This window comes from Triticum aestivum, chromosome 4D (assembly GCF_018294505.1).
Source record: "Triticum aestivum cultivar Chinese Spring chromosome 4D, IWGSC CS RefSeq v2.1, whole genome shotgun sequence".
In the NCBI taxonomy this organism is placed as follows: Eukaryota; Viridiplantae; Streptophyta; class Magnoliopsida; order Poales; family Poaceae; genus Triticum; species Triticum aestivum.
Window position 1 is genome coordinate 506,971,877 of NC_057805.1, and position 19,149 is coordinate 506,991,025.

The 19,149-nt window shown below is 39.9% G+C and overlaps 2 protein-coding genes across 2 annotated transcripts; both read left to right on the forward strand.

Moving 5' to 3' along the window:
• The first annotated feature begins 2,682 nt into the window (after positions 1–2,682).
• LOC123100669 (cortical cell-delineating protein) lies at positions 2,683–3,457 on the forward strand. The gene has a single exon (XM_044522558.1). The coding sequence runs from the start codon at positions 2,753–2,755 to the stop codon at positions 3,182–3,184; it is 432 nt and encodes a 143-aa protein (XP_044378493.1). The 5' UTR covers positions 2,683–2,752; the 3' UTR covers positions 3,185–3,457.
• A 13,478-nt stretch (positions 3,458–16,935) lies between these two features.
• On the forward strand, positions 16,936–17,705 carry LOC123100670 (cortical cell-delineating protein). The gene has a single exon (XM_044522559.1). The coding sequence runs from the start codon at positions 16,997–16,999 to the stop codon at positions 17,459–17,461; it is 465 nt and encodes a 154-aa protein (XP_044378494.1). The 5' UTR covers positions 16,936–16,996; the 3' UTR covers positions 17,462–17,705.
• Positions 17,706–19,149: the final 1,444 nt, after the last annotated feature.

Sequence of the window (19,149 nt, forward strand, 5' to 3'; positions counted from 1 at the left end):
GAGAGATACTGGGAGCAGGCCACCAACTTGATTAGCCCCCTAGCTAGTCCTTGATCATTTGACTTTGTGGAGTCATGTATCGTGTTTTCTTTTGCATTTGGGTAATTGGGTATGTTTGTGATGTTGCCCCAGCAAACTTTTTATTTACCTTCTTGTACTTGAACCACTTGTTTGGACATGGTGGCTGCGTTATATATAAAGTGGGGTGAAATATTATTTCAAGTGAAGTGAGTGTGGGTTGAGATGAGCAGGCGGGAGGGTTTTAGATGATGTGGGCTGATAGTTTTTTTGGGCCTTCCCAGTTTGGGTTGGGCCTCATTATTATTAGTTACCTACAAAATAATATCGGAGCTTATGGTGGTACACATACTTGGATGCATGCACATCAAGAATTCATCATGGTAATCCCTACTCTACGATCTTTGTTATTTTGGTACTATATATAATTTCTACAGTTGCAAGAAGAGAAAAATATGATTAAAAATCTAGTCTACCACTAGAAGACGATTAGAATGCGCCCCAAGGTGTGATCGAAACAAACAGGATATAAGTCTTCAAGAATCACCCCCGCATAATAGAAAATCCCTTTTTTCATTATTCTTGGTTCTCTTGCCAAACTCCTTTTGGGTTTTCCCTTTTGTGTGATGTTTTCCCATTTAACCTTTTATATTTTCTATATTTTGCTTATTTTCAACCATTATTTTCATTTTTGCTTTCTTTGTGAATTTTCTGTTATGTTTCTCTTTTTTTTCCTCGCCTTTTTAATGTTTTGCTTGTAAACCATATGAATATTTATTCAGGCGTGCATGTATAACTCTTCTTAAAAACATGTTTTCATTTATCAAAATACGATTTAAACATGACATGAGCACTTATTTCAAATATATGAATTTTTATATTGAGGTACATGATCATTTTCAATGATTCCACAATATATGATTTTGCATCTTTTAAACTCGCATTGACATCTGTTCCTCAAATCAACTACATAAGAAACATGTTTTCTATAATTAAAAAATAATAGTACATGGTTAGTCCCTGTGGCCGGCCAATTAAGGACCTGTTGAGGCGAAAATGCTCACTATTCTTTGCAAAAAAAAACGTCGAATAGGATGACTCACTCATCCTTACATACACAATTAGCTGTTACATACAAATCCAGTCCATAAAAAAATAAAGCTAGACTGATTGAACTACCAAAACGATATATATTTAGGAAAGGAGGGAGTAGTAGTTACTTTGTTTTCTACAGATTAGTAGTAGTGTGTGTCTTTGCAAACAACAGATACTAGATTCATTTACTTCAGCTAGAAGATCAACAGCGGCATACAATTTGTCCGCAGATGAAATGAATATATTTTCACATTTACTAAATCTCAGTGCCCTAAAACATTTTAAATCTTGATTACCTAAAGTTACACACTATTGTCAACTGAACGTGCACATGCTTCATTCGAATTAAAGAGTGCCATAAATTTTTAGTACTCAAAGTGCGCAACGTGGCAAGAACGTACATAAATGTAGGTGTTGATTCAAAGATTGTAAAAAAAAGACTGAACTATAAATACATTTATACAACAAAAATAGACAATAATCAATTTCTTCGCATGCCCTTGTTCACACGGTGGCCTAGCTCTATCACGAGACTAATGTAAGCTAGCTATGATAGTGTAATTCCTTTGTCATTATTAGAATTATTTGTCAGCGCAACAACTGCCCACTGGGGCCGGATCAACTAATAATTAAACGGCTAGCTGTAGCGTACGTGTCCATACATGCCAACGAGCCAGTATAATAACCAAAGTACGAAACGTATAGTAGACATCTCCTGCGCTGGTAGTAGCATGCATGTGCAATTGTGCATGGCCACAAGAAATCAATACCGACATAATAATCTCATATATTTGTCTCTAGCGAACCTCAAGATCAGGTTATTCCAGCTGGTAGCGTTGCCAGATATATTTCGATTGTCATATGTGCGTCTTCTAGGAGAATGATTTTCTACCCACCCGCAAAAAAAATGATTTTCTACCCATCGTTCATGTGTTGCTTCGAGATTCTTTTTTTTTAATGGTTTCAAAACTTATCTTGTTTCACAATTTATTTTTATTATTTTTTTCAAAGTGTGTCACCATGTTTCGTTGTGTACCAACAAATAAGGGTACACTCCCCTAAAAAAACAAATAAGGGTACACTAATTTAGATCTGAGTTTGCTGCACAATGAAACATTATGGTACAAATTAAAATGGGAGGAAAACCTAACATACCACGCTGAAACAAGACAATCTGTCAAAACCAGAAAACATAACACGAATTTCAAAGCAATGGTGGATGGTGGATCTATACAGGACATCCCGTGCAGGCTAGAATATCATGTCTCGTGTCTAGATTATTGTCGACTTTGTGAACCCATCAAACATACATGCATGCATATAGGATTCCTTCGAAATTAGTTAACGTGTTAAGCATCCCAATGATGCTACGCACTTAATATCCTACAATTGTAGTAGTAGTAGCAGCAGCACTAGTGGTGGCAAATAATGTTTGCAAATTACGGCAAGACTCAAACTCGATTGATCATGACATGAACGATGCACTTGCACTCGCACTTGCGTGCTACACCCCGGCCTGTATGGCTATAAATACCACCCCAAGCAACCCAGGAAAAGCATCCCAAGCTAGCAAAGCCCACCTAGCGCTCAGCCACAAGCCAGTACACTCTAGCTAGCTACTAGCGTTATCCACATAGCAATGGCGCTCTCCAAGCTCGCCCTCTTCATCGCCATGAACCTGGCCCTCCTCGTGGCCGTGCATGGCTGCGGGTCGTGCGGCAACACACCGCCCGTCCCAGTCCCAAGCCCACCGATCGCCGTGCCCCCACCAGCTCCCGTGCCGTCTCCGCCTTCACCCGGCGGTGCGGGCGGCACCTGCTCAATCGACACGCTCAAGCTGAAGGTATGCGCCAATGTGCTGAACCTGCTGAAGCTCAACCTCGGCGTGCCGACGAACGAGCAGTGCTGCCCGCTTTTGAGCAGCCTCGCCGACCTAGACGCTGCCGTGTGCCTCTGCACCGCCATCAAGGCCAACGTCCTCGGCATCAAGCTAAACGTGCCGGTCGACCTCGTGCTCCTCCTCAACCAGTGCGGCAAGACCTGCCCCGCCGACTTCACCTGCCCCAGCTGATCCATATATATCACAAACCATGCATGTTAGACCTGCATCGTCGTCATCGTCGTAGTCATAATTATCATATTTTCTGGTATACGCATGCACACCTATATATTTTCTGCTTTTCCAGTTCATGTGTATGTCAGTCGCGTGGATGATGGGCTCCCTCGCTCGTGCATGCATGCTTAAGTTACTCATCTCCCGTTATGGTATCTAAATGCATGATTCAAGTATTTGTAAAAGAATATATGTACGTGGAATAAAAAGTTTGTTCAGGTTGTGTTTTTATTTTTTTGCATGGGTGTTCAGGTTGTGTTAACTCGATCCGTGATGTGCCAGCTTGTATATATTGTACGCACGTACGCACACATGATTGTATTCTATGAAGCGTGATCAGATCCACAGCTCTTCACATGCATTGGCGGCTACATCATGTTTCTCATCGTGGCCTCTCTTCTTTCCATTTGTCAGTTACAAAAGCACGGTAACGTTTTTAAGTTTGCCACGTGTTGGCGGCTAATCTTGTTTCTCATCGCGGCAGCTACATATAGAATGCATGCTTGCCGCATCTTTTTTTAAGCTTACATCACACTATGAAGAACCATGGATCCGTCGACGGAAGGATGGTGTGAACTGTAAACATTTCAATGTTAACGCTAGTAAATTTTATTTGAACTGGACATCCATGATATTGCAACACGTTGACCTAAATGTGTATCATTGTGGCACTTTGAATCAGATTTTAGCTTCATAATTCACAATGAACAAGATTTAATGCCTGACTTGATCGGTTTTGACAATAAGGTCTCATACAACAGGTCAAGCTAAAACCTGGTTCAGAGTGTCCCAAAAAAATGGCTCTGAGAATATCACACTCCCTGGTTTAAATCAAGATGTATTCTATTTACACACATGAATGTACAACTGCAATGAAGGTATTTCACAACGTATTGTTAGCTAAATCAAGGAAGCAAGAAGCACTTAACTGCTTGTGGTACCCATATATCTGAAATTATCAACAGCTACGAATCGCATGATATCTAAATATATTGATACATAAGAATGTATTCATACCTACTCCCTCCGTTCCGAATTACTTGTCGCATGTATGGATGTATCTAAATGTATTTTAGTTCTAGATACATCCATTTCAGAGATGAGTAATTCGCAACAGAGGGAGTATTTATCTTGAACATCATATGTTTATATTAGTATGGATAATAATGTGTGGCTCTCTTTGGATGGGTATGACTCGGGACAGTTTGAAAATATGAAACGATAAAATTATACAGAACAATATCCTACAGTCCTTTTGGATGAATGAATTATTATCCTTGTAAAAAATTTCAAGGATGTTCTCTATCATTTAAATTCCTGCGAAATTCAGGTCAAGTACCAAACCAACATTTTTTTGCCAAATAATGTACTAGCATCATTTGGACATACATGTCTTTTAGGAATGGGTATGTCTTCAACATGCAACTTTACGAATATGTTGGTCTAATTTTACATATTGCAATATAACAAAGAAATTACAATAAATCTAATGATATTATTTTCATCTAACCAACAATAATATTTCCCATGCATAGCCTGAGTTAAACTTTTTCAGGTCTGACTTCAGTATTTATAGAAGAATATGTATTTCCAAAAGGGGGAGCAATTTTCTTCGGCAACAACCAATGATGTCTTAATCCCACTCTCGCTTCCTCAATTTCATGGTCATGTGTTAAAAAATAGTCTATATCATTTACCTATTTGATTAATGGGAAATTTACATTTTTATACCTGAATGGAAGTGCTACCAATAAATATTTTATGTAATTCCATGAGATTATTGAACATAATGAATGGTTTGTTGCACTCTCATGTATCCTACTACTTAGGTAGTTGATCCCACTACTTTATTTATCTCAACATGCACACATGCCACCTCGTCAACATCACCGCATCAATTCTCTCAACATGCATGGAAAATCTTAATTATAAAAAATATGAAAATCCCATTTCTTCAACCTAAGTAATTTTAGTTCCCCGAACATGCATGAGAAATAATACATATATTCTATAAATATTAGCAACTATATAATAATGAAATACAATAAATAATATGTATTTTTTGTCTTTATGCTTATACTCAAATTCGAGACAACAAAATCTAATCAAAATAATATATTGCAACCAATTCTTGCAGCAATACGTGGGGTATATCTAAAATTTATAAGGTTTTCTAGCTGATGATCCTGATGAAATATATCAGTTCTTGTAAGGCCATTTACGGTATGTCCTGTAACTTAAATATCGATCGAATATGGCCACGCACTCCCTTTCTTGGATCTCAAATTATCAATTCTCTAGTTAGGGTCATAGTCTTGAAATAATCCTTTCTTCTAGCAGTCGAATTGACTCAATTTTTGTAGATATATGGGAAATTCAAGCAGCTAGAGAGGGCAAGTTTTGGATGCATCCACATTATTAATATCCTAGATATCTAGAGCTTCTCTGCCTAACTGACGGAGATCGACGTGCATATCTCTATCCTGCTAGCTAGGCAACCCTGCCGACATGGAAAGATAATTATATATATCCCTTTGAACACTTGAGCGACCATACAAAACTACAAGGAAAGAGAATAATTCTGACCAGTAATATATGTTAGCAAACTTAGAATTCCTGCGCTGCACAGACTTCGAGACCACGACTACATGCATGAATATATGGTCGATCAACTTGCATGTTCCATGGATTGTAGGCAAACGACAAGCTAGTAATCCACCTGATAACGTCCGACTGACGCGTGAAATGGCCAGCAGATTTGTCCAAAGAATCAGTAGGAGTAACTGGACGTACGTAGAGCTAGCTATGGCTCTCGATCGATCATGTGAAACGGAGAATAAAAAGGTCTCCATTGGCCACCGCATGGAGACGCTATGTTTGACCTAACAGCTAGTGTACTAGTACATGCGTCCATATGCATCAGTAGCATATCTCTAGGGACGGAAACCCACGCCGTTGTTGCACCGCTCATTTTGCTATGAACCATCGGATGCGCTACGGCTGCTGCAAGCCGACAAGTTCTTCTGCAAGGTTGGTGGGAAGCTGTCACAGTTGAACAACGGAATTGATCTTACTGTTGAATGAGCTACAACATTATTTTTGTGGGTAGAATGAGTTACAACATGTTACACATATACATCCGTGGAGGAAACAGAATGCCCGAGAGAGAAGACACGCAGGATTTGGGCGATCCTGAAGTTCAGGAGGCGACGGCGACATGTGTTTACATGTTAACACACTCCCCCCCCCCCCCCCCCCCCCCCCCAGTTGTCCTTTGGTGAACAAATTTCCAAATTGGGAGCTCCAAGGAACTTGAAGAACGCGAGCTTCACCAAGTGCCACGCGATCATGAACGAAGTGTAGATCAATCTCAATATGCTTCGTGCGTTGATGTTGAACTAGATTTGAAGAGAGATAGGAGGCGCTGTTGTTGTCGCAGTATCAATTCTGGCCTGAGTAGGTGGTCGGCGCAACTCATGCTGGAGTTGCCGAAGCCAACGAGACTCGGGGACACAGTTAGCCACGCCGCAGTACTCTGCTTCGGCACTTGAACTCGACTTGGTGACTTGCAATGGGACAAACAAATCCTCACACGCCCCTAAACATCCATTAGTGATGTCACTTTTCCTTTTAACAGATCGCGTGCCCTGGAACATGCACCAGATCGTATGCATGTCGATCGTGTGCTTTGGAACATGCAGTAGATCGTGTGCATGCCGGTGTAGCTGCTCCTGAAGATGCGTTCTAACAGTCCCGATGATCCGAGTGAGAGTCTGTGATGTCGTATGTCTGCATGCCCTATGCGTCGCGACGAGGTCGAACGTCACTTAGGCGAAGGGCGCCGGTGATCTGAGCGAGAGCCCCGCGATGCCGTACCTACGGACGTCATTCACATTGGCTTCTATGATTCCCATTTCGCTCGCTTTGCTAAACAGCACACGTCCGAGCACTGGGACACCGCGACCTTGTCTCGTGCCAGTACCTAATCCTGCAGTGCCACCTCCCATGACCTCATGTTTGCTGGCGACAGCGCCAACATGATCGACTCCCAACACGACGACATTGTGATGGAGATTGTTAAATCCGCGTCGGTATTGATGATCGATCGAGGAGGTTGACGGGATACATGAATTTAGTTTACGTCGGGGAGCCATGGATCCCGCGCATCTGACTGGGTTGTCTCATTCAGGAAGGCCGCGACCAGCACTTGTGTGTCTTCACGATTGTGGCCATGGAATTGGTCACTAGTCGTAACCGTGGTGTCCCACTACTTATGCGTGTGTTGGACAGGCTAAGAATTTCATGTCCCACAACACATACATTTTGATCTTGGATATGGCATGAAGATATGAAACGGGAAGGCCGGATGAAACGGACGAACAACAACATATGGAACTTCCTCATCAGACTGTTGGTTAATGTCTAAAAACATCAAGGTGGTTTTGTGTAAAAGTGCATGACAGACTAAGAATATGAACCAAGAGTAGCACCTCCGTTTATTTGTAGTTAATAGATGTGGCTGGAATTTTGGTGTAAGAAACGGACTAAAATTTCCATACAAAACCTTAAACCTGGCCTAATTTGGGAAAATTAGTCAGGAGCCTCCATGCCTCCTTTGAGTAGGCTCCTAGCGGGCGTTGCGTACTCCTGCTTTGGTCCGAAGGGTATCCAGAGCTCCACGCGGGCTGCTACATGCCACTGTTCTATTTCGAAGAGCGTCTAGAGCCTTAGGATGGACTCTGAGTTGTTGGTTGCACATTTCTGGAATGATCGGAGGCACTCAGAGCCTCTGAGTAGACTATGAGTTCAAAAGCGCATACTTATGTACTAGCCCGGAGGTCATCTGGGTCTATGTCTCATCGAAAGATGGTGTCAACACATGCTGCCCTGTCTTTTGGCAATGTTGTCCTCGAAAAAATAATCATGCTCCAAATCTTAATCTAAGGACAATGTCAACGCGAGATTACCAACTTGAATGCTCTTCAACTTGACCTTATATTGTGTGTTGGAAATTTACATCTATGTAAAATGGCTTCATGTCCATACACAAGCTCATATGGAGTTGCGTTTGTAGCACCACGCCTAGAGATTCAATGTGCACACAAAGCCCCAGACAACACCTCATGCCATCTCTTGGATTAACTTCTATCCTCTTTTTATTGAGCTTGATTAGTATCTTATTGCTAGATTAAAGTTGTACATTATCTTAGACATTAGTGTATGGAAAATAATTGAGCATTTTTATCTGATGTGATCCGGCAATTTCTTTCACTTGTATTGAGATAAACAAGGAGCCTTGATACGTAGTTTAATTCTGAGGAATACAAAATCTATGAATAATGTGGTCATTTAGGAATTGAATTACCTCCCAATGTGTCTAATTCTTGAGAGGTACTGCGTCAAACTACTTGCTGAAATAATCAATATCTACTAACATCCATCAGATGCCCCTTGGAAGAGTAATAATAAATTTTCCAAATAACATCTAATCCCCATCCTCTGTGCTGACACAACTTGACAATAGGGTGTAATGTAACAGCAGGAGCAATGTGAATATCACACCAAAATTACAAGCTTCACACCCTTTACCATACTTATTAAAGGCATCATCAATCATTATCAGTGAAAAGAATCCAACACACCGTAATAGCCACTTTATCTTGTGCCTCCACTGAGTGCCACAAATGCCCCCATGCACCTCTCCCATAGCAATTCTAGCTTGGTCCTCATCAAAGTACTTCAAAAGAATACAGTAAATATTCGAACGATAAAGATCATCATCAAATGCATATTTTCAAAGCCATCCGCCAAACCCTTGTGTCCACCTCAACTATAGGCATCCTCAAAACATTGTGTTCACCCACACCAGATTTTTCAATAGTGGCCGAAGTGGTGTGCTCTAGTCCAACATTGCCAATGTTGGTGAGAATAGCATAGACTCTTGAGAAATGTGAAATACACCACAATCAATATGGTAACTAGATGCTTGTTACGTCAACTCATTTGTTGTCATGTTTTCATATCTAGATATATGAGCAAAACTAAAGCAATTCATGGTGGAATTATACCAAATATAAATATTTAGTGATTCGTCAAAACATGGGTTAACCATGGATATTTGTTGCACTACAAATACCAATCACCAAAATACTTAATATGTGTGGCACCTATAACAACCAAAAGCTCAAAACCGGTAAACCAATGCTTTATATATATTAGGGCTGATTGTTCGTGGGAAAATATCCTAAGTGTCATGAGGCTTGAAAAACAGTACTAATAAGGACAAATATAAACAACACCAACACCTTGAACAATGCTACAAACTGAACCATGGAAATATAATCTTCATCTTACTAGAGAAACAATGTTAATACCAACATTCTGCATGTGTCAATCGGATGCTCAACAATAAAGTGCGATTTGGCTTTTCATAGATTTCAAATATTCATAAGTCAAATCATACTCAATGAAAGCATAATCCCACTTACTAGTTCTACCACTAAGAATTGGTTTATGCAACATATTTTTTAACATAGTACAGACGCTGACGCTCATACATACACACATACACTCAATCCTATGAACGCAGGCATGCACACCCTACCCCTATGAGCACCTCCGATAGACTGAGCAAGCACATCATCTTGAGATTGACGAATTCACCACAGACGCCTTCGTAGTCGATGAGAACGTCTCCTCCAACTGAAGGCACATCGTCTAAAAGCTGGAAATAAATTCAAAAAAATGTGAGCATCAATATCAAGTATAGGACTTTAACTCTGGTGGACTGGGATACCACTTTCCTCCTAACCATCGAACCATAGGTTGGTTCGTCTATGCATCGCGTAAATTTAATGTAATCGCATGACAAGCTATTATGCAGACACTAGATAACGAATAAGCATATTATAGACATAGGCATACTTTACATCAAAATTTATACCTTCTTGTCGTCTTCATTAGGCATTGATTCAAATAAGTGATATCATGAGTATAATTTTTGTGTAAACGAACATTTTTTTTGATACGTGACCAATATTTTATATCTTGTATACAAACATGCTTTCATTTCTCTACAAAATTACTTCCAATTTATAAAATTGCTTTAGTTACAACATTGTTGAGTCGGTTAACAATTATTATTATTATTATTATTGTTGTTATTTTTTCAAAGATTTTTTTTGCAATTTTCTCTGGATTGCCTTTTCTGGTTTTTCTTTTTTTTCTTTTGTTCTTTTTCTGTTTTTTTTTCTACCTGCCTTTTCCTCTTCCTTTTTGAAAATTATATATATTTCTTGAAATAGCATGATTTATTCAAATGTGTAAAGCCTTTGTAATAGTTTGTAAAATTAACTTTATAAAATAAGACATATTATTTATAAAAATACACCAATTATTTACAAAATATTGAAATGTGTAAACCCTTTGTAACAGTTTGACATCGTGATGTTTTATTAATGCAAATTATTCTTTCAGTGCGAGGCTACGTTTCCGATGATACGAGACGCTTTTGATGACTTCGCCAATCTATCAACTCCACAATTTTGAGCCAATCTTCGGTAGGCGTTGTGTGAGTGCATGTGCATGGTGGTGTAAGTTTATGCGCATGTGCATCCATGTTGTACTCGATATTTCAAAAAAATATTTGAGCATTCTTTTAAACACTATGCAATATGTTATAAAAATCCATGAAAAAAATTATTAACATCTTTAGATTTATATAATCATTTTCTTATCATGTGGGAATATTTTAGAAAATTATTTGAATGTTTTTCAATACATGAACACTTTTTAGATTATATTAACATTTAAAAATGGAAACGCTAAAAATCTGACATCGGATTCTTAAGCATGGCAAACGGAAAGTTTTTACTGCAAATTATATTATCGTGAGTATATCAATTTCCTATAGCAAGAATGATAATCCCTGGCAAAAGACTGAACACGAGAAAGATTTTCCATGCTTGCTATAGGAAATTGCCATTCTTGTGACAACATAATTTGCCACCTCAAGCGTTTGATTTGCCATGCTGAAAAATAGACGTTTGATTTGTGGAGCATCCATTAAAAATAATAAACATTTTTAATTATGTTAACATTCAATTATTTATTTTAGTCTGGTGGACAGAACTTTACCAGAAGAATTCAAATGAATGAGTTGTGACATAAAAATGATATGAAAGCAGTTACGTGTGGTCAATGATCTAGCGGGCGGGCCCATGTGGTTGACGACTCGTGTGACAACTCATTATTACCCGCTAGCCGTGTGATATAGATGCGACCGGTATGGGAGCACATTGTGGGTTTTAGATGATAGTGGACTCCTCTGAAAGAAGAGATGATGGTGGGCTCATAATTTGGGAAAGCATGACCGAAAGCCAAATCCCATATAGGGCCTTAAGTGCTGGTTTTAGTATGTTTTGCAAATCGGCGAACACCCTCAATACGAAATGGGTCGGCCCAGGCAAGTCATTAAGCGGGGAAGTTTGTCCGAATTTTGTGAAACTTCTGGAAGCTTTGCAGCATAGTTTTGGGAAGCTTATGCAAGATTCTGTTGGGTTATTCTAATTTATCTAAACCAGGTTTTGTTCTGTTTTTATATCATTTGTCATTTTTATTTTATTTTTGTTTTTCTTCCTCTTTCTTTTTTACAAATACATGAATCTTTTAGATTTTCGACAACTTTTACAAATCCATAATTTTTTCTCAAATTCTTAATTTTTCTCATATTTTTGAACACATTTTTTTTCAAATTTCATGAACTTTTCCAAAAATTTCAAACCCTTTCAGTTATGCTAACTTTTTAGTGAACTTCTTTCAAATCATATAAAATTTTCAGTTTTTCATAAGTCAAATTTTTTCAAAATACATGGACTTTTTTCAATTTTATGATTTTTTTTCAAATCCATGAACATTTCTTGGTTTTTACTAACTTTTTAGTGAACTTTTCAAAGTTCGGATTTTTTCGACTTGATGAACTTTTTTAAAAATAATCCCTTAAATGTTTCCAAATTCATGATGTTATTTTCCAAATTCAGGATTTTTTTTCTGAAATTTAGAAAGATTTTTTTTTAATTTGTGAACCTTTTTATTTTTGTGAAGATTGACCTCTCCGACCGTAGCTCCTCAGAAAAAGTGAAAGCACGACCGGAGGGAAAAAACCGTCTCCGCGTGTGGCCAGCCAAGTATTGTGTTTTTACACTTTTTCTTTTCTCTTTACTATCTCTAGTTCTTCTTATTCGTTTTTCTTTTTAATTTCCATTTTTATTTTACGTTTTCATTTTTATTTTCCATTTTTTTCTTTCGTGTCTTATTTTTTTCAAATAATTAAGAATAGTAAGAACTTTTAAAATTACATGAACATATATTCTGACACACTTGAACAACCTATCTAAAATATATGAAAATTTTCACAACTATGAATATATGATATTGCCTTTCATATGTGGGAATATTTTTTTGCAAATATATGAACCATCTATATTTAGCTACAAGATTTTTTACTTTTTATATAAATATTTCTCTATGTATTATCTACTGATATAGAGAGGATTTGTAAAATTAGTAAATAAATATTTTTTATGAGGAAAATAAACTCATTTTTGCATTTTATAAAACAAATAACTTAAATGGGCATCGCCATTTGCTGGCATAATTATATAAATGGATTGTTGACATGGTGCTCACATAGTTGCCACTTAAGGGCGGTATATTGGGGCTTTCAGGCACGAGCGCTCCTCCAAACGAGTTCTAAAAAAACAAGAGACAAATGGTCAAACTTATCTCAGTTAGCCCTCCATTATCATGGGAAATATCCAGTGCTCCCATGCTCTAATGCTTAAAATTTTGAATTCAAATGTTTCAAAAAAAAATCTGATATTTTTTATGAATGTTCAGAAAACATGTGTCTACAATCAATAAAGATGATCCAAACTCAAAATATACATTGGTTAACAAAAAAGAGAAATCTTTATGTGAATAGTGTCATTTTAGCCGAGTTTGTCTTTCTTGTTATCAATGTCAATTTTGAGTTTGGGTCTGATTTAGAGGTTATGGACACATATGAACATTCATAAAAAAGAGTCTTTTTAAAACTTTTGAAATTGCTTTTTTACACATTGGAGATTGGGAGCAGAGGATATTGTCCCCCATTATCATTTAGTTACATATAAAATAATTTTTGTATGAATATTTTGCATAGATGCATGTGAAAGTAAGCCATCGAAAAAGATAGCTGCAGATTAATATGGTGTTGTCTCTATTTTCATGTAAATTAATTTGTTAGTTTGCAAATTAATATAGTGCTATGTAGATAAAGTGGATATATTTTTCACTTGCACTAGATCTTAGTTAAGACCTTTTTATATCCTAATTACTCCCTCCATTCCCTTATACAAGGCCACTATCAAAAATACATTTTGCATCAATACAAGGCAACCAACAGTAATCGAGGAAAAAATTAATGATATTTCCTCGTACTAGCAACTTTTTAATACTTACATGCATGTAGTCATAATGACACTCAGGCACTTCCTTCCCATTCATTTGTTGCATGCTTGTGGTGTATTAATGATCCCGGTTAACGAAAAGAAAAGTTGACTTGCAAAGGAGTCATTAAATTTTATCTTGGTACCTGTAATATGAGTTTGTGGCCGTGTATAAGGGAATGGAGAGAGTACCTAAAATTGCACAATATCTAGCATAAAGTTTCAGTATTGAAAGAGAAGACTTTTATTTGAACAAAAATGCAGGGTGTATGATTATTTATTTATTTGCGGGAAAAACTTTCGATCTATTCATCAAAGTTTATGGAAGTTTCAAGAACATCGAAAGTAACAAAAAATACTAATGAAGAGAAGCGTAGATCGGAAGGACCAATCTGTAAACACATGGATGTGGATGAACGAAGACCAGGCCCATATGGATCTACCGATGAAAAAACACCGATTGAATCCTGCATGATCCGCTGGAGACACACCTCCACACGACCTCTGACAACACGAGATGCACCGCCGGCGCTAGTTAGGGAGAACCTTATTCCATATTCAGGAGCCGTCGTCGCCTTGCATGCCTTCCTGAGCAGGGCACAAATCGTAAATAAACTTCAAAACTCCTAAAAACGAAGCAGGAGCCCTCCTGCGGGCATGGGCCAGGATCCACCATGCTTCCATAGCACCAAGGCCACATGGGACGAGACAAGGAAACCCTAGACGAATGGGAATCACTCGTGGGGAGGAGAAAATTGTTCATAGAGCCTCTGAATGCTAGTTAACAACATGGGTGTATGATTTATGTGAAACGAGATGGGGGTGATGATGATTAAGTGTTTAGAAAAACCTAATGTCATATATTAAAATTATCAAGACATTACAAACAATTATGCAAAAAAATAAGATAACGCTCAAACGAGATGAGGATGATGATAGATGCCAAGGTCTTCTTCCTACTACATCTACCAGCGCCACGCCGTGTACATAGCTCGATGCCGTCTCCAGGCCTCCGCTTTGATGAAGCAATTTTTTTGAAACCCCAAGAGCTTGTAGAAGCAGTGGATGTCATCGATGCAGACTGACGGCGGCGACCATGGTTAGTGAAGCAAATCATCGTCTGGAAGAAAAGAACGCCGAAAAGGGACTGTAGAAACTCTTTTTTTTTCCAAAAAAAGCATCCGAATCTTCATCAAAGTTCATCAAAAGTACAAAATGTCCCAAACATAAGAAAAATTACATCGAGATATTTAGACCACCAAACGACCAATGCTACTGCCAGAACTAGTCGTTGATGCACCGTTGTGGCTGCTGCCCTACCGGAGCCGGCTTGACCTTGTCAACGACAGTCGGGAAGCTAAGGACTAGCGCCCTAGAGCAGAAAATCATTGTCGTTGAAACCTTGAACTAATCCGAAGTGCCTGACAGCATAACTCGCCGTCACACCCGCACGACGAGAAACCCTACCGGAGCTTGTATATTTCGTCCAGATGGACAAACTTTGGAGTCTGGCAGATCAACTCAACAAAGAAGCGCTGCCATCCTCCCAAACAGTGCCCTGCGAGGAGTAAAAACCCTAACCTAACCTACTAGCCAGAGCAGAGGCACCGGGAGTCCCCTTTCGGTCATCGGCCGCTAGAGCGGTAGGTAGAGGGGAGGATAATCCACGGGCCTATAGAAACTCTAAAGACCATGAAAGCCGGTCAAATCCAGACAGATCCACCGAAAACTTAAACCGACCGGATCCTGTAATATCCACCAAAGACACAAAACCACACCCTCTCCGCCGGTGATAAGCACACCAATAGAACAGGATAGGGTGTGGAAGACAATATTTTGAAACTGGAAAAGTGTCACCGCCACGCCGTCCCAAACCAAACACGAAGACTCCCAAAAGACAAAGCTGAGACAAATTTCCCATGTTGTTTTACGCTAAGTCCAGATCTGAGATCAAACTCAGAGCCGTCCAGTGCCATACGTCGACGCCATCTTTTCCGATGGCCTAACCTGGCCAAGCCGCCATAGAAACACACTCGCTGGATACGTCCGGCCGCTATCGGCTTCACCAACGGGGCCATCGAGCATGGCCTGACGAAGAATTCCACTTGAGCTCTCATCTCCTCCGACCGAAGCAGCCCTTCAAGACCTCCAAAACATCCCAGCAAACCATAGAACTAAGGCTAGATGTGATGAGGCAGGTCAGCGCAGCATGGACGAAAGGCAGAGAAACCCTGGACGCCTGGGTGTCGCTCATGGCGGAGGAGAAAAACGTTCCGTAGAGGCTCTCAATGCTAGTTAACAACATTTTGCGTGTATGATTTATGTGAATGAGATGGGGTCATGATGATTAGGTGTTGATCCAAAGAATAGTGAAGACGACTGAAATTTAAATTTTATTCTAGATGGTCCATAATAGACAATTATCAATTTCTTCACGAGCCCTTGTTCACAAGGCCAGGTCCCTCTCCATCACAGGAATATTGTAAGCTAGCTATAATGGTATAATTCTTTTGTCAGTATTGGGATTATTTGTTAGCACACACACTGCCCACTGGGCCGGATTGACTAATAATTCGAGCTAGCTGTAGCGTACTCGTGTATGCAACTATGCATGTAGGGATCTCCTGCGCTGGTAGTAGCATGCATGTGCATGCCCACAATGGAATGAAACCGTAGACGTAATAGTCTCCTATTTTGTCTCTGATGACCTGAACATTAGGTTAGCCAGCTCGAAGCGCTGCATGATATATTCCAATTGTCATACATACTATGTCTGCTTCTACTCTCTCTGTTTCTAAATATAAGTCCTTTTATAAAGATCTCAATATGAACTACATGCAGATGTATATAGACATAGTTTAAATCGTAGATTCACTCATTTTGCTTGTGTGTAGTCTATAATAAAATATCTAAAAAGACTTATATTTAGGAACGGAGGGAGTATATTACTGTCCATACTATATTTTTCTATCAAATTTTCTAGGAAAAGCTCTTGTGTTTCTGTTCGTTAGCAAACGAGTTAAGCTCCAGTAATGGTACACACGTACCATCCAACAATTGCGTACTAGTAGTGGTGGTTGCGCATATTTTTTGCAAATTGAGGCAAGAGTCAAATTGGATTGATCATGACATGAACGATGCAGTTGCACTTGGGCGCTGCACCCCGGCCTAGCTATAAATACCACCACAAGCAACCGAGGAAAAGCATACCAAGCTAGCAAAGCCAACCTAGCTCAGCCACAAGCCAGTACACTCTCGCTAGCTACTACGTAGCTTCGTAGCAATGGCGCCCTCCAAGCTCACCCTCTTCCTCGCCCTGAGCCTGGTCCTCATGGGAACCTCGCACGGTTGCGGATCGTGCGGCAACACGCCGTCCGTGCCAGTCCCAACGCCGCCGATCGCCGTGCCACCGCCACCCGTCCCAGTACCAACCCCGCCGATCGCCGTGCCCCCGCCGGCCGTCCCAGTACCAACCCCTGGCGGCGGCGGCACCTGCTCGATCAACACGTTGAAGCTGAGCGCGTGCGCCAACGTACTTAACCTGCTGAAGCTCAACCTCGGCGTGCCGGCGAGCGAGCAGTGCTGCCCGCTGCTGAGCGGCCTCGCCGACCTCGACGCCGCCGTGTGCCTCTGCACCGCCATCAAGGCCAACGTTCTCGGCATCAAGCTCAACGTCCCCGTCGACCTCGTGCTGCTTCTCAACCAGTGCGGCAAGACCTGCCCCGCCGACTTCACCTGCCCTAGCTAAATCCAGGATACATCGATCGATCTAAATATCACAAACCATGCATTTTATACTTATATATGCATGCGTAGTCGTCGCTCGTGCATGCATGCATGCATGCTTACGCTTTGTTTCTTGCACTGACTATGTATAAGCTAGTCATCCGTCATTGTATCCCGTACGTTATGGTATCTAGATGATTCGCATATTTGTAAAATTATATACTTGTACACGTACGTGAATAATAAGTTTGTTCAAGTTGTGTTAAATAGACCCGTGATATGTCCTCAATAATAATCACATCCACACCTTGTCGCATGCATTGGCTACATCACCTTTCTTTTTTCTTTTTTCAAAAAGAAGGTTGAAACCCTGGCCTCTGTATCTCCTTTCTAATCATGACCTCTCTTCTTTCATTTTCTGCCAGTTACTCAGGGAAACTCCAACGCAGATACTGAATCGCTCACAAATGCTCGGACCGAATAGTATGGGCATGTTTTGTCACCCGATGGTGGTCACCAACTGTTTATGAAATAGGCTAGTCGGTCCGGATGTCCGAATTTCCTCAAATCGGCACCAAGCCTAGGGGAGCCTTGGGGGAGTCTAGACAGGCTGTGGAAAGCCAACTCAACCTGGAACCCCAGCACAAATCCATGTTTCCTTTCCCTCCCTTCACTCTCCTCTCTCCATTGGACGGGCCGACATTTGGTGAATGTGGTTAGATGGCAGGCGCCAGGTTGATGCCACACCCGAGGCAAACATTTTATCTACAGTGCATCACGGTGCCAAATACTATTGTTGTACCAATAGACAACAAATGGTCAGCCCAATACACCCTAGGTTGAGGCCCCTACGCCCAGCTATCCCAGACACATCCTAACGTGTCTGCGAGCATTTAGTGATGTGCGTTGTGGCGATCCACGTTGGAGCTGCCCTAACTTCTAGTAACACGATTGGTATGTCGATTTTGAAAGCTTAGGTTGCACGACAAAGAACCATGGACCTGTCGAAATAGAAGGATGGCATGGATAATGCGATGATGGGGTCGATAAACTTAACTGCAAATATTTCCACGTTAAAATAAGTAAATTCTATTTGAACCAGACATTTATGCTATTGCAACACTTTGACCTAAAATTTATCATAATTTCACACCGAACTAGATTTAATGGCTGACACCATTGTATTCACAATATGGCCTCACGCAAGAGGTCAAGCTAAAACCTGGTTCAGAGTCTTGAATGTAAAGTCTGCCTCCATGAATATCGAAATACTTGGTTTAAATCGAAATGTACTACTGTAATGAAGTCGTCACAATCATAGCTTGTTGTCTCATAAATCATGAGAGGAAGAACCACCTAACTTCTTGGGGATACCATATACCTAAAATAAGGAATAGATACTTATCATATGATTCCAATATACTTGTACATATGAATGTATGTATTATACATATGGATATTATTTAATTATCTTGAGCATCATATGTTTTTATTAGCATATATTTCATGCCCCCATTGGATGGGGGGTTACTCGAGAAAGATTCAAACAATAAAATTATGTAGTGAAATATCCTACATGCTAATTCTGATGAAATTATAAAGTGAGATATCCTACACAGACCTTTTGTTAGAAGAAATTATGATCGTTGTAAAAATTTACAAGGTCGTTTGCTATCATTTAAATTCCTACAAAATTTATGGCAAGCATCA